Source organism: Heterocephalus glaber, unplaced genomic scaffold (genome assembly GCF_053883595.1).
Source record: "Heterocephalus glaber isolate CG9 unplaced genomic scaffold, H.glaber_assembly_v1.0 deba00001538, whole genome shotgun sequence".
NCBI lineage: Eukaryota > Metazoa > Chordata > Mammalia > Rodentia > Bathyergidae > Heterocephalus > Heterocephalus glaber.
The window spans coordinates 38,385,950-38,399,995 of NW_028258333.1; the positions used below are offsets into that span (position 1 = coordinate 38,385,950).

At 41.5% G+C, this 14,046-nt stretch overlaps 1 protein-coding gene across 3 annotated transcripts in view; it reads left to right on the forward strand.

The window, feature by feature from the left end:
• The first annotated feature begins 9,481 nt into the window (after positions 1 to 9,481).
• The window catches only part of Map3k1 (mitogen-activated protein kinase kinase kinase 1), a 67,591-nt gene continuing 63,026 nt past the window's right edge, over positions 9,482 to 14,046 (forward strand). Inside the window, exon 1 of one of the 3 annotated variants that reach the window (XM_004848510.4) lies at positions 9,482 to 9,984. In XM_004848510.4, the coding sequence (XP_004848567.1) occupies positions 9,506 to 9,984 (479 nt within the window). In that variant the 5' untranslated portion in view covers positions 9,482 to 9,505. The other 2 variants (XM_087189408.1, XM_087189409.1) reach the window with 2 other exon arrangements.

A 14,046-nucleotide genomic window follows, 5' to 3' on the forward strand; every position in this document is an offset into this window, starting at 1 on the left:
AAAAGGTTTATGTTGGCTCATAGTTTCAGTCCATGATTGATTGGTCCTTTGCTTTGCGTCTGAAGTGGCACAGTACACCATGGCAGGAATCCCTGACAAGGGTGGACCGTGATGTTCAATTCATTGTGATGAGAAAATAAGGAAAGAAAAAAGAGTCAGGCTCCCAATGTCCTCTTCAAAGGATACCCCCAAGTAACCTGACTAGGCCCCACCTCTGAAAGGGTCTATCATCTTCTGATAGTGCTACATGCTGGTGACCAATCCTTGAACATGCAGGCCTTTGGAGGAACACCCAAGTCTCAAGACTATTGCAGAACAACTATTAAAATACAGTAAGGTAAGAAATGTTATAATTTTACCAAAAAGACATCACAAAGGATTGGTTTTAAAGAAAAATAACCAGAGAGCTTATATCTGTGTAAGGAACTTTGTAATGGTGAACTTCTGTGAGAGATTTTTTTTTGCATTCAAATCTGTAATTTATTACTAGAATATTGGGATCCTGGCACATATCACTGTTCAAAAGTGATGTAAAATGAGTCAACACAAGTACTTAAAATAAATAACAAAAGAAAATCAGGAGTTGCTTACACAAAATCATGACCAATAAACCAAGTCTATCAGAGACCTTACGTTTTTTAGAAGCCTACATTTATCAGCCAAAGGGAGCCTGGAGATGTACTAATACCTTTCCTTAAATTTTCACATGTATGTTATTTATTTATGATAAAATTCTATATAAAATAATGAAAGTTAAAAGTCACTGGAGATGATTCATGCATTTAGGACAGGTGAGTTTTAAATGCATAATTTTAGTTCCTACTATGGTTAATTAACCTATAATAACTCTGCTAAGTTATATTATTCCAACGTAGAAGTGAGCTTGTATTTGTGGAGCACCTTGTAAGTGCTTATGCGCCTTCAATAATTTCAACTTTATTTATTGCTATCCTTTGTCCTTAAGTTTTCCCCACGTGTAATCCTTGAAACAGGATTCTAGCCGACTGGGAGGTAACGGAAATACTGGCAGAGGAGTGAAGTAAGACAGGGAAGTCAGCCAATAAAGGTTGTATTACCAATCTGGCTTCCACTGTGAGTAACTGGAGTTTAATCCTGCTGAGGAAAAAAAAAATCTAGAAATCACTGTAGAACACACACCTGAACTATCTCACTGAAAGGGCAAGAGAGCTGGTACGTTGGCCAATGTTTAACAACTAGCCCTGGAGAGGATGGCAAAGCTAGGAATTGTACCATTTGTCAATTTGGGTGGCATAAATATTCCCATTATAGCCAATTTTAAGCTGTAATATCAGTTTACTTGGAGTTGGGAAGAAGTGTGCATTCTAGGCTCTTACAAGTTGATGCAAGTTACTTCTGAGGTACCAGTTCAAGCCCATCACTGGCTAAGTACTGCCCACAATTAAGGGGTGGGGCCCATTTCCGGCCAGTGATGTAGTCAGCAAAGCAAGCTTCAGAGGCCAGAGATACAAGTGTTGCCATGGAAATCTGGTTTGTATACACCAAAGGAGTGGGAAAGGCAAGAGGAAAAGGGTGAGGTATCAAAGGTGACTATTACACCCCCATTCCAATGATGACTCAAATGTGTATGGCATGACAAAGGTCATATACCTAGTCATGGAAAAGCTAAGATTCAAGCACCGGCCTGGCTGATACCAAAGCCTTCTTGACTCTATGTCATGGTGGTTCTTTCATAGAAAACTTTAAGTCTCACAACACATTACTGAACAAAGAAAATTATATTGTATAATGTAGACTTAAACTGCTATACCAAATAGATTAAATATGCAATGGCTCAAAACCATAGCATTTTATTCCTAGAAAGGAACTGAGGTTGTCTAATAGAGTTATGTCCACCATCCAGACATTTAGGGACCTTTTTAATTCTACTGCTCTGCCACTATAGTCATCTAGTTGTGTCATTTCTGTAAAACCCTGGCTCACATATCTAGGTAACAAGGCACGATGGAATGTATAGTCCTAAGCTGGGCCATTGCTTTCCAGCTACAACTGCATGGTAATGAATAAGGACAGGGAATTTTTGTAGCTATCTCTACCACCCTTTTCCATAGACCATTTAAGCTATTATTTTCCATTTCTTTGTACAGTGAATTTTAAGACCTATAGTAACTCAAGGATAAATATTTATGTGTAGTCTAAAAAAATTTTTCAGATAGGAAATTTGGCACAACTTGGAACTATGGGTTTAAAACGTAGTATAGTATCCCTTTCCTCCATTTTAAAATGATATTTTGATGAAGCCCCTCCTGGTATAATTTTCACTTGAGAAGTTTAAGGCATTAGGGAATAAAAGTTGCATTGATACAAGAATTCTGAAAGATCTCATGAATATTTTTATTTTCACTATGAAGATAATAGCAGCTAACTACAGGAAAAACAATTAACTACAGAAAAACAAGAGAGGCATTTTATATATACTAGTGATAATGAATTTACATTGCAGGTATGAGGTTAAAAGAATTGGCTGTGGAGCTGGGATAGCTTCAAATCTTACATCTACTGCTTGCTAGGTGAATATCCTTGGGTAAATTACTTAGCTTCTATGCACTTCAGTTTCTTCATCTATGAAATGGAGATGCTAGTGTCTACCTCACAGGGTTATTATATATATTAAATAATTTAATATAAATGAAGCACTTTCCTTATACTGGTGCATAGTAAACAATAAATGTTTAGAACTATAGTTAATAATAATTTTTGCACCCTTTTCTCTCTAGAAAATTCCAGCATCCTTTTCCCACAACCTCTCATATTTATTTTATGTGTTGCAGACGGTACACACCTAGAGACATTTTTCTTTCTTTTTCTGGTTACCCATTCGAATGGGTTTCTTTCTTTTCCCGAGTTTCCATTCTGAATGGCATCTTTCTTTTTATGGGTTTCCATTCTCGATACTTTTGACTTTATGATACTCAGCACCATTTTGACCCCAAGATACTTCTTGAGTTTCCACTCCATGCCTTCTTCTACCAACAATCCTTACAAAGGTCCCTAAGTACAGTTTCAGGCCTGAGTTTGCCACCCTTCATCTTCCTTCAACTTTTCAGAGGCCTCATTGCAAAACTTTCTACTCTTTTTGACAATCCTCTTCTGCTTTTGTAGATTTCCACTCCCCATTGTCTCCCTGCCCTCCTTCTAGCCCCAACAAGGGACAATTAGTGTATACATAGAAATATGTTCTCATTTTTTTTCTAAAGCAAATACACAGTTCAATTTTTAAATGAAACAGTATCATGTCAAGGAAAGGGAATTACATGTTAGGGACAGAGTGTTATGATTGGAGGCCTAATCCTAAGAATTCTTAGGCAATTGGCGCTTTGTAACCACTCAAATCATCCCTTTAGTTATTGAACATCTAATAGCTGGAGACCCCAAGGAGGTAAGGATGACAAAGAGTCAATGGTTTCCACTCTGGGGTCTCATAGGTGGTAGAAAATGTGTATACAGACACAAGTGGCTCTGACACAAGCAGGCTTTGGAAGTTCCCTGAGGAAAGGGGCATTGTCTCATTTTTCTCGGTTCTTTACACCCAGAATAGGGCCTGGCCCTTAGCAGTGCCTCCCCTAGACCTGGTCAGGAGGACACTCTGCCCTTGGCCTTGTGTGTTAGAGTGCACCATGCATCACAAATTTAGAAAAATAAACTGATTAAAGGACACAGTTTCCTGCGTGATTCTGCTGGAGCATACTGTGGCTCAGCATAATCCATAATCCTGAAAATCTGCTGCAGAGACCAGCACCATTCAGCCCCAAAGAACATAGCTTAATCTGTCTTTCTCACAGCCTTGAAGTGTCCAGGTTAGGAGCTATGCACCCACTGATGTTGGAGAACAATGTCACTTTGATGTCAGGTAGGCTCTGAGTTGTAGAAGTGTTTAGCAAGAAAAGAGACAAAGCACTAATTTGTCACATTCATCCTCTCAATAACAGAAATGAGCCAGGTGTGTTGGTGCCACCTATACTCTCAGAATTCTGGGAGGCTGAAGGAGGATTGCAAATTTAATCGCACTCTGGATGACTTAGAGATGTAACAAAAATCCATTTCAAAAGTAAAAAACATGGCCGGGGATTTAGCTCAGTGGCACCACACCTGGCTCAGAAGCACAAGATCCTGAGTTCGATCCCCAGTACCAAAAAAATTTAAAAATAAAAAACAGTAAAGAGTTGAGGATGTAACTAAGTACAAAATCCGTGGATTAAATCACCAGTGCCACTAAATGCAATGAATTCCTAAATAACAATATGGCATATACTGGTCATCTGAGTGTCTGTGCTCTTGTTTCCTTTTGTAGTCGATTTCATGGGTCCAGAACTATTCACATACAAGAGCAATATTCACATTTGCACACAAATGCTAAGCAATACTTCGCGATATTAACAAATACGTGCAACTTAAATCTGTATTTTATAGATTTAGACAAAGCATGAACTATGTTGCTATTCTATACATTGAAAATTATATGGCTATGGATTGCTAGAATTACAAATACCTTTAATAAAATATCTAATAACATTTAAGTTAAATTTATCAGATGTTTTTAAAATGTGCTTATTTCAATATTTAAACATTTGATAATTAAATTGATAATTTAATTTTGATAATTAAAATTTAATTTTGATAATTAAATTAAATTCCATTAAATTTGTTCTTTAAGTTGATTCTTTCTTCTCTCTTTCTTGAACACATTTATGTAGATATTTTTAATCATACACCAAGATAACCTAATCAGGCATTTCACAATCCATAAATTTGTATGTCATAAGTACTACATCTGTAGGATTGTGCTATCCAACACAGTATCTGCCAACTGTTGGTGGCTTTAGCTCACTTCAAATCTGGCAAGTCTTGAATTAAGATGTTTGAAATGTTTAATAAATGTAAAACACACTCCATATTTTTAAAATCTAGTACAAAAAGATAAAATATCTTATTAGTAATATTTTATATATTGATTATATATTAAAATACTTTGAATATGCTGTCAAAATAAAATATATCATTGAAATTAATTTTACCTGTTTTTAAATGTGACTACTAAAAATTAAAAATTATATATGTGGCTGGCATTTGTGGCTTGCATTGTATTTTACTGGACAGCACTCACATGGATGCCAATTTTGCATACCTTCTTAGCAGCTTTGACCCCAAAATAATGCAAAGTGAAGGTGTAAATGTTGCACAAGATGCAGAAGTAGATGACACTGATGCAAGAAATACCGAACTACTCAGGTCACCTGCAAATCCTTCCCGTTGCAGGATTCAGCAGAGTTGGAACAGTGAACCACAAAAGAAGAAAAAATGAACGAGGACACTAACCCAAAGAAAGTAGTGGAATATTATAGGAGGACCTTGGGGAAATGAATGAACTCTTCAAATATTTTTTGCAAAAATGATAGGCATGACTAAGTTACAAAAGTCAAATGGAAAAAAAATACTTCAATACACATCAAAAAAGCAACAACCAATATGACTCACTCAAAGGATCAGTGCAGGGATATAAAGGGTGTAGAATTACTATGAGAGAGATTAAATTTAATAAATTGTATTTTTATTCAAAATGTAAAATCTCCATTGACTGCTTTTCAATATTTATTGTAAAATTTAGTTTCTGATTTTAAGTACTTGTAAATATAAGAAAAATGTGAAGATGATATATTAACAAGGGAATTATACACTCACATATATATTTTAAATATTTAACTTAGAATATGTAAATAACAAGATTTATTTTTATTGGTTTGGAGTTTGGGGGACAGTATTTGGCTGTAGGGCCTTGATCTTACAGTGTAGGTCCACTGTTTATAGAGTTTTCTGTTTCTTTCTCACATTCCACTTTATCTGCAATGTTCAGTTGTAATTTCCTTAAAGCAAAGTGAGTACTGATAGATACTTGACAAGTAAATTCTTCTAGATTGGAATGCTTTCTTCTCGATCTTCTCCAATAGTAATTCCCTCAGCTGATTTGACAGAGTTTTTTTCAATGCCTCACCTTCATGCATTCTTTCAAAATATTTAGCTTTATTTTCACTGGAACATCTTTCTTTTGCAGTCATCCTCATGTTTTATCAATTTAATAATCAATTGAATAATGCTTAATTAAATTTCGTGAGGACAGTTTGAAATAGGTATAATCGGGTTGGGAACAAGTTCAGTGGATTCTCATGGGGCCCATAACTCACCCAATGGGGACATAAGTGTGTAAGTGCACACAGCCCTGGTCACGAACATGTATCACGCTATGGCATCCCCCTGCATGTTGTATACTACACCAGCAACAACTGGTATCTGTTATTGTTAAGGGGAAGCTAGCTAGGAAACTTTCTACTGTACTGTCACCTACAATGCTCCTGTAAGGAAGGGGCTAGTTATCCTACATATAATTAATTCCCTGACTTAGAACATCTGGACACACCTGGGAAGTATGGTGTCTGGAAAGAGCATAGAGAAATCAAATTCCAGCCTCACTGCTCCTGAATATATTATATATTAAGTATTTATAAGCCTAAGAGAACAACCGCTTTTGGCCTATTCTCCAAGTTGCATTCTTACCCTTCATATCTATCTAAAACATAGGTCTCAAAACCAGAGCAATGATGTGAATATATTCACATAACAATGGATCTGAAATTTTGTCAGCCTGATAAATACCCAAATATTTGTAGATAAGAATATTCTATTTTTGTAGAAGTGAATACAACAAACATCTACTGGGTAGGTGAAAAGTTTCTTGCATGTATCCAGTAGGTGCTTTATAAATATATATGATATAAAGCTGAAATATTTCTGCCAGCATGTCTTTTCATTTTACTGTCTGTGATATTTATACACAAGGAAGTGCCCAATGTTTAACTGGATTCTCCAAATGAATTTGGTGTAGGAGATGAAGTGTGACTTAGGCAATTCCCAGCGGTGCCATGTGGACGCAGTGATCTGTAAAGAACCTGCATAATGATTACTGAAACTGTCACGGTGTACAGGAAATCACTGCGAGGTTTATATGCAGTGAAAATGGAAATAGAGTTTGGAAACTGGAGTTTTCGGTCTAGAAGCAACCTTGGAAGGAATACAAGTTTCCTGTATATCATTAAAGAAATCAAATTAAGGCAATTCAGTCTATGGTAGCTTGATATTTGACATGTGCCTCTGTGCAGTGCTATAAAGCAGGATCAAAACAGCACCAAAACCAGAGCTAGAGGCTTAATTATGCTTAAGACTCAGGAAGTTTGGTGGGAATACATAGTTAAATGCTCCTCAAAGAAGACTTTATATTAATGTAGAGGACACGGAGGACACCCTTTTTAGCCCTGATTATTTCTCTCTTAAGAAAATCAGTGTGTCCATGTGCAGGTGCATGATGACAACCGGAATATTTACATAAAAGATGAAAGGGAAAATGATTCAAAGCACCAAAAACTATGGAGAAGACCAGTACTTAGGTTTCTCTGCAGTGGTGTGTGATAGATGCAGGAAGTTAGAGAACTGCAGCTACTTGATAGTGCTGCATTTGGTATCCCTCTTACTTTGGTCCCTATTTCAATCCCTGTGCAAATCAAGAGACAAAGTCAACCTTGTGCTGGAATCGTGTTTTTACTTTGCTTTCCGGGCCAAACTTCAAAACTGGCCCAAATTTGGAACAATTTTGGAAGGCTAAAGCCTCTGACTTACTTTTCTCACAGGTACATATGTATGTGTGTGCAAATTTAAAGGTTTTAAAAGATCTAAATAGGAACAGAGGAAAGTTTATCCCTTTCAATTTAGGATTTGGTGGGTGTGGTAATCTGGGAAGACCTGGGAAATAACTACCATTTGGTTTGGATGATATGTTTGACTACCATTAAAAGAGTATATAATTATAGCCTAAATGTAGACCTAAAATTTTAAGATTTACCTAAACTTCAAAATTTGTACTGTCGGATCTGTTGTGGCATTATTCAAAACATTGAACTAGTATGAAATCAATACTCTTTTAAAAACATTTCTGATACCACTTTGCTCTTCAGTTAACTATGTTTGGGAAGGAGGCTTTTGTTGGATTTATTCTGGAGAAGTCAAAAGAATTATTTTGTAGATAGTTCAGGTTTTTGTGTAATACATTAAGATTGACAGGATAACGCTCTCTTCTCTCCGTAAGAAACCCGTCATTCCTCTCCCCCTCCCCCGTGTCTTAATGTTTCAATAACGTAAATCTAAAGAAACTACTCTCATGTTTTGGGAGATTTCTCATCCTACACAAACCAGTTGGAGGAACACAAGGGAAAGAGAAAATAACACGCGATACAGCAGCTCAACTAGGGTGAGAAAAGATCGAAAACCACTGACACGTAAACGTTGCTTTCCCATCCAAAAGAGTCTTCTCTCGGACTCCAGCGAAAGGAAGGGTTCCGGAAGGGTTCCGATCACCGCGCTGGACAACCTGGGCACTGCAGGGGCGGGGACTGGGAACCTGGCCTGTCACCTGACTGCCAGGAAGAGGGACGTGCAGCTAGGAGCATCTGATCCGGGGAGCGCCAAGACCTGGCCGAAGATGACTTGATCGAACACTTTCTGGCACAGCGCTGGCTCCTTTTCCAAACGTGTTCTCTGTGGTTCTGTGGACTTCTATCTTCCCAAGACAGCAGAAAGAAAATGATCAAAATGTGCAGGGAGCCTGGCCCTTGCTGTCTCTCTCTAGCCAGCTGGAGGGAGGAAGGGCACACGGGCGGGTTCAGGATGTGAACAAGGTATTACAGGAAATCTTGAAGTTTTAATTTTTGTAGCACCAGGGGTAGAATGAGACAAAAGAGAAGGAATGCTTTCTTCACAACAAAACATTTTATTTACTTTTTGGTCCATGGTAGCACCTCTGCGAAACGTCAGCCGTCTTTCGATTTGCAGCAGGCGACAATCCCGGGGGCCACCTGCGCGTCCGGCGTGGGGCAGGGGTGGAAAGCTGGACCACGCCTGGATTCCCGCGCCCCCCCCCCCGCCCACACAGCTGCACAAGGCAGAGCGAATGACAGACTGCAGACCCCCAGGGCTGCGTCCCCGACCTTCAGCGCCGAAATCTCAGATCTGAACTCCCAGTGGGCGAGCTCCGGCCGAGCTGGGTCGTCCAGGTCGATGCGCTAGGCAGCCACCGAGGTTCTCCCTCGGGCGGTGTGGCGGTGTGGCCCCGACTACCTGGCGGCGTTGCACCGAGCCCTCCACGCCCCCCAACGGCCCGCGAAGCCTTGCATGCCGCCCGCGCAGCGGAGCGCGCCAACCCCCCCCCCCGGCCCCCCACACAACCGCGCACCCCCCCACCCCCCCGCGCGGTCCAGTGCTGCACGCCGGGCCGCGGCCACGCTCACGCCGTTAGCGCAGGCGGTTTTACGCTGGCGGCGCAACTCTCGCCCGCCCGTCCGCCAGCCCGTCCGCCCGCCCCCTGCGCTCTCCCCGCCCCCTCCCTCCCTCGCAGGGGCCGAGCGAATGTAGCCCGCGAGAGAAAATGGCGGCGGCGGCGGGGAATCGCGCCTCGTCGTCGGGATTCCCGGGCGCTGGGACGGCGAGCCCCGAGGCGGGCGGCGGCGGAGGGGCCCTCAAGGCGAGCAGCGCGCCCGCCGTAGCCGCGGGGTTGCTGCGAGAGACGGTCAGCGGGGGCCGCGAGCGGGCAGACTGGAGGCGGCGGCAGCTGCGCAAAGTGCGGAGTGTGGAGCTGGACCAGCTGCCCGAGCCGCCGCTCTTCCTCGCTGCCTCGCCGCAGTCCTCCTCCACTTCGCCGTCGCCGGAGCCTGTGGACGCGGGCGGGAGCAGTCTGCAGTCCGTGGTGGTGCCGCCGCCCCACGGAGCCGCGAGCCGCGCCGGCGGCGTCCATCCTGCCGAGCCGGCGGCCGCGCAGGACAGCGGCGCCCCGAGCCCCGCGGGGGCTGAGCCCGGGGAGACGCGGGTGCCCGCTGCCGAGCCGCCTCCAGCAGCGGCCCCCGCCGGGTGAGTAGCGCGGCGGGTCGGAGCGGGCGGAGGGCAATGAATGAACCGGCACCGCGCGCGGCGTCCCGGGGCTCGGCGCGGTGGGCCCGGCGCTATTCGTGGGACCCGCGCCCCTGGGGACCCACGAGCTCTCCAGAGTCGGGCGGCGCCCGGGACCAGCCTGGGGATGGGACGGCGACGTGCCGGGGAGTTTGTTATTGTTTGCAGACATGTGACAGGCGTGCGAGCCGCGCTGCGGAGACCCGCTGCGGAAAGGTGTGGGGCTCTGGGGAGGTCGGTAACTGCCCAGCGGCGGCGCCCAGGACCGGGGTCCCAGGGGACGAGGCCGAGCGGGAGGCGGGCGGAGGTCGGAAAGGGGGCGGGTGGGTAAGGGAGCCCAAGGTCGGGCGGGGGGGCGACAAGGGCTGAGGCGCCTGACAGGCGGAATCCCTCCAGCCGCGGGCAGGTTCTGGGTCCAGCTCGGGGAGGCGGTGCGACCCGAGCGCCAGCGGCGGGGCCCAGGGTGGGCTACCGGGAACGCCTGTCAAAGCGGCGCCGTGGCCCGCTGCAGACTCGCGGGGCTTGCAGTCTCCTCGGACGTGCGGTTTCTCTAACCGCGTCCCCCGAGGGGCTCCTGGTGTGCCTGGGAATTTGAATTGTAGAGCTAAGACTCTAGTGACTTCTGTTTGGAGTTTGAATTTGCCCTTTGAAGTTTGCTTTTGGCGGAGGAGTGTAGGAGCCAGCACCGGATGTGTCAGCCATTCAGTTTGAAAGCGGCGGTGACTGCTCCCCGCAGCTCTCCGGCGGGCCTGCGGAGCGCGGTGCGGTGCTGCCTGCTCTGTGCAGCTGCGCGGCCCGCCGAATTCCAGGGATCGCGGGGCGGTGGGCTTCGGCCTGGGTGGGTTCTGGTGCGGTGAAGTAGGAGCAGTGTAAGGTAATTTACGCCAGCGGCTCTTTGGCCTCGCCCTTTTGAAACTCCAATTAGTGTATGCAAAAGCACAAAGTCTTGGTGGTTATTTAGAAATGTTTTTATGGTAATCACCGGTTGTCCTGTAGAATGCCCTGACATTTATTTTGGGAATAAAATGTCATATTGTGAGATGAATGTGATGGTAGGACTCCTTACTTTTGGTTAACTTTCCAGAGTTGACTCTTTTTGTGTGTGTGCCCTTGGATATTTGTTTAAAGTCATGGACTGCTTATTACTTGGAACCCCCTCTTCCTCCAAGAAGTACTAAAAGAGCAGTGTGGCACGGCAATATTGAGAGGAAAAGAGCTCTGCCTGCGGTACAGTTTTTTGTGTGCACTTGTACACGTAACAGTTTTACAACAGATAATGTTCCTCTATGGTTTCCTGTTTCTGTGCAGATTGGATTAAAACTTAACTAGAATAATTCTTAGAAGGCAATTGTTCCTACAGATGAACTACACATTTTTAAAAATTAACTCCAAATTTGAGAAATTAAGTCTCATGAGACCTAATTGTTTGGGTCTAATAAATAATGTAGCAAACGTCAGCATTCTACTCATCTTAATGACCTATGAGCAGCTGCTGTAAAAATATAAAAATTATTTAGTGTTGCCTCTTGACACAAAGTAAGAGAACTAAGGTAGAGGCAGGTAGAATTCCAAGACTCAGTAACCCATGCTTAATGCTTACATTTTCTTTTCTTTGTTTAAACTGAAGTGTAATTGCACAGTACAATATATGCAATAATGAGTTAGTAAACATCTTTTTTAAAAAAAATTTTTATCAGCCAGAATACTGCTGATTCATCCCAAATGTAATATGTAAAGATTTCATTTGTAGTAACATGTCGATTCCTTGTCCTTTTGAAATATACTGAGTTGTTGTTGTTGTTGTTGTTTTCAATTTTCTTGATAGTGGGATTGAAATTCATTTGAATCTCTTGGTGTGTAACTTAGATATGGGGAAAAGACATATAAAATTATTTTCGTGTATTTTGTGTTGCTTGTTCAAATACTTTTTGATTTACCATTAAAAGTTTAGAAAAACATAAGCAGTTCTATAAAATCACATCTGAACTGTAATTTTCCTTTTTTGACAATAGCTGTATTCATACTTTCAAGAGGAAAATTAATGCTAAGATTTTGAAATATGTATTTTTATTTTTCAGAATAGAGTTCTGAAGACCTTTTCTGTCTAAAGATCTATTGTATTAAAATTCTGTGATTTTTTTTTTTAACTTAAAAATTTCCTTTAGTTTCTGGTCTTTGGATGTAGAAATTGAAAGTGTAGAAAATGCATGTAAAAATGATGTTATACAAATAATATTCATTAAAATAAAAGATTTTCATGTCTGTCCCTCATCCTAATGGTAATAATTGAAATCAGTGAAAGTTTTATGCCTGTAAATGGCACCCAAAGGTTTGGAAGGTTTTCTTACAGTATATTACAGAATTAGGGGCTTTTTCTTCCTATTTACTGTCTTTGAAGAAAAATTACAGTGCTACTCTCCCTTGAAGAGGCTATTGTGTGTTTGGTAGATATAATTACTCCATCCTATTTTTGTAACTTCAAAAAAACCCCCAAACTATCAATTTGCTGGCCCCGTGAAAGAACAAGATATGCTGTACTTGTTAATGTTCATTTTTGTTTAAAATTAAAGATACTTTATAGGCTTCTTTTATAGCCTCATGTAGCCCTCAGTTTCACTTCCTTTTAGAAATTAATAGACTAAAAATATAATTTAGTAACCTTTTACTAAAGAGGAGGTATAAGAACATTATTACTTAAAAGTAAATCTTTTTAAAAATTAGTACTTTTATATAAAACAGTCAGGGTAGTCACATAAGTTTGTCTTTCTTGAATTTGTGCTTTGCAGTTAGGAATTTTCTCCAAGTTACATTTTTAAATCAAGTAAAATCAGTGCATTCTTCAAAAATTAACCTTATTAAATATAATTCTGGAAGAGAAATAGAGCTAGAATTATTGCCAACTTTTGTTTTCTTTTCATATCTGATCTTGGCAAGGGTGACTGGTTAACCAACATTCCTTAATATATGATTTCCAATACATTATAACTCCATTTTGTTAGGAAAAACAGGAAGTAGCCTTGCTCATTGATATTTTTTCACATCTTCTATGTCTTCTGTAGCACCTCAAGCTTAGTATATTGCATGTTTTAGAAGTGGTCACTGGCCTGTCAACTTGAAGATTTCAAAATGCAGAAAGAAAGGTGTGTTCTTTTGGTTTCAGCAAGAGCAAAGAACCAGCTGCAGCTTGCCTAGGCTGAGTGCTCATCAGTCCTTGACACTGACTGTGCATTCCAAAGGAAGAAATGATGGGGTGACAAATAGTTATGGGGGAATGGATTAGGAGGAAAAATGCGGGGCATTCTGAAGTGCTCTAAATTAGAAAGCACTGCTTTTGCATTCTGTACCCCAGTAATTTTCTTGAATTGAGGAGTGTCTTGATAGAGGAAGTGGCATGGAACATGGCATGGAAAAATAATAGTCTCTGGAGGCCGCTTAAGAACTCCATGACACCTCTAACCTTGCAATGCCTTGCTTATATCAGATATACTGTGTATATTCCTTAGACTTGGTTATTTTCCTTAGTTCTGACCTCTTTTTATATCTTAATGACAAAAGTTAGAGCTTCTTAAAAATGTAATTAGGGGCTAGGGATGTAGCTTAGCGGTAGAGTGCTTGCCTAGGATGCACAAAGCCCTAGGTTCAGTGACCAGCACTGGAGAAAAAAAAGGGCAGAGTATTAATAGAATGAATGTTAGGAATAACCTAAAATGCCTTTATGAAATAATTTAAGGAGCTGGGTGTGATGGTGCAGGCCTGTAATCCAGAGTTCAAGTCCAGCCTGGACTACATAGCGAGACTGTCACTGTCTGAAAAAACAACAAAAAAAGGAATTTAAGGGCATTGTTAATCATGAAAGAAATCACAGCCAGAATTAAATGATTTATTACAAAGCCTTGACATTATTCATTATTCAAAGATGCTCTTTTTTGAATTGCAAAAATGGAAGATTTTTACCTGTGACTTAAAACATGTTATTTGAGCACGTCAATAGAGGTAAATAGCTTTTTGAGAAGCTTTAATTTT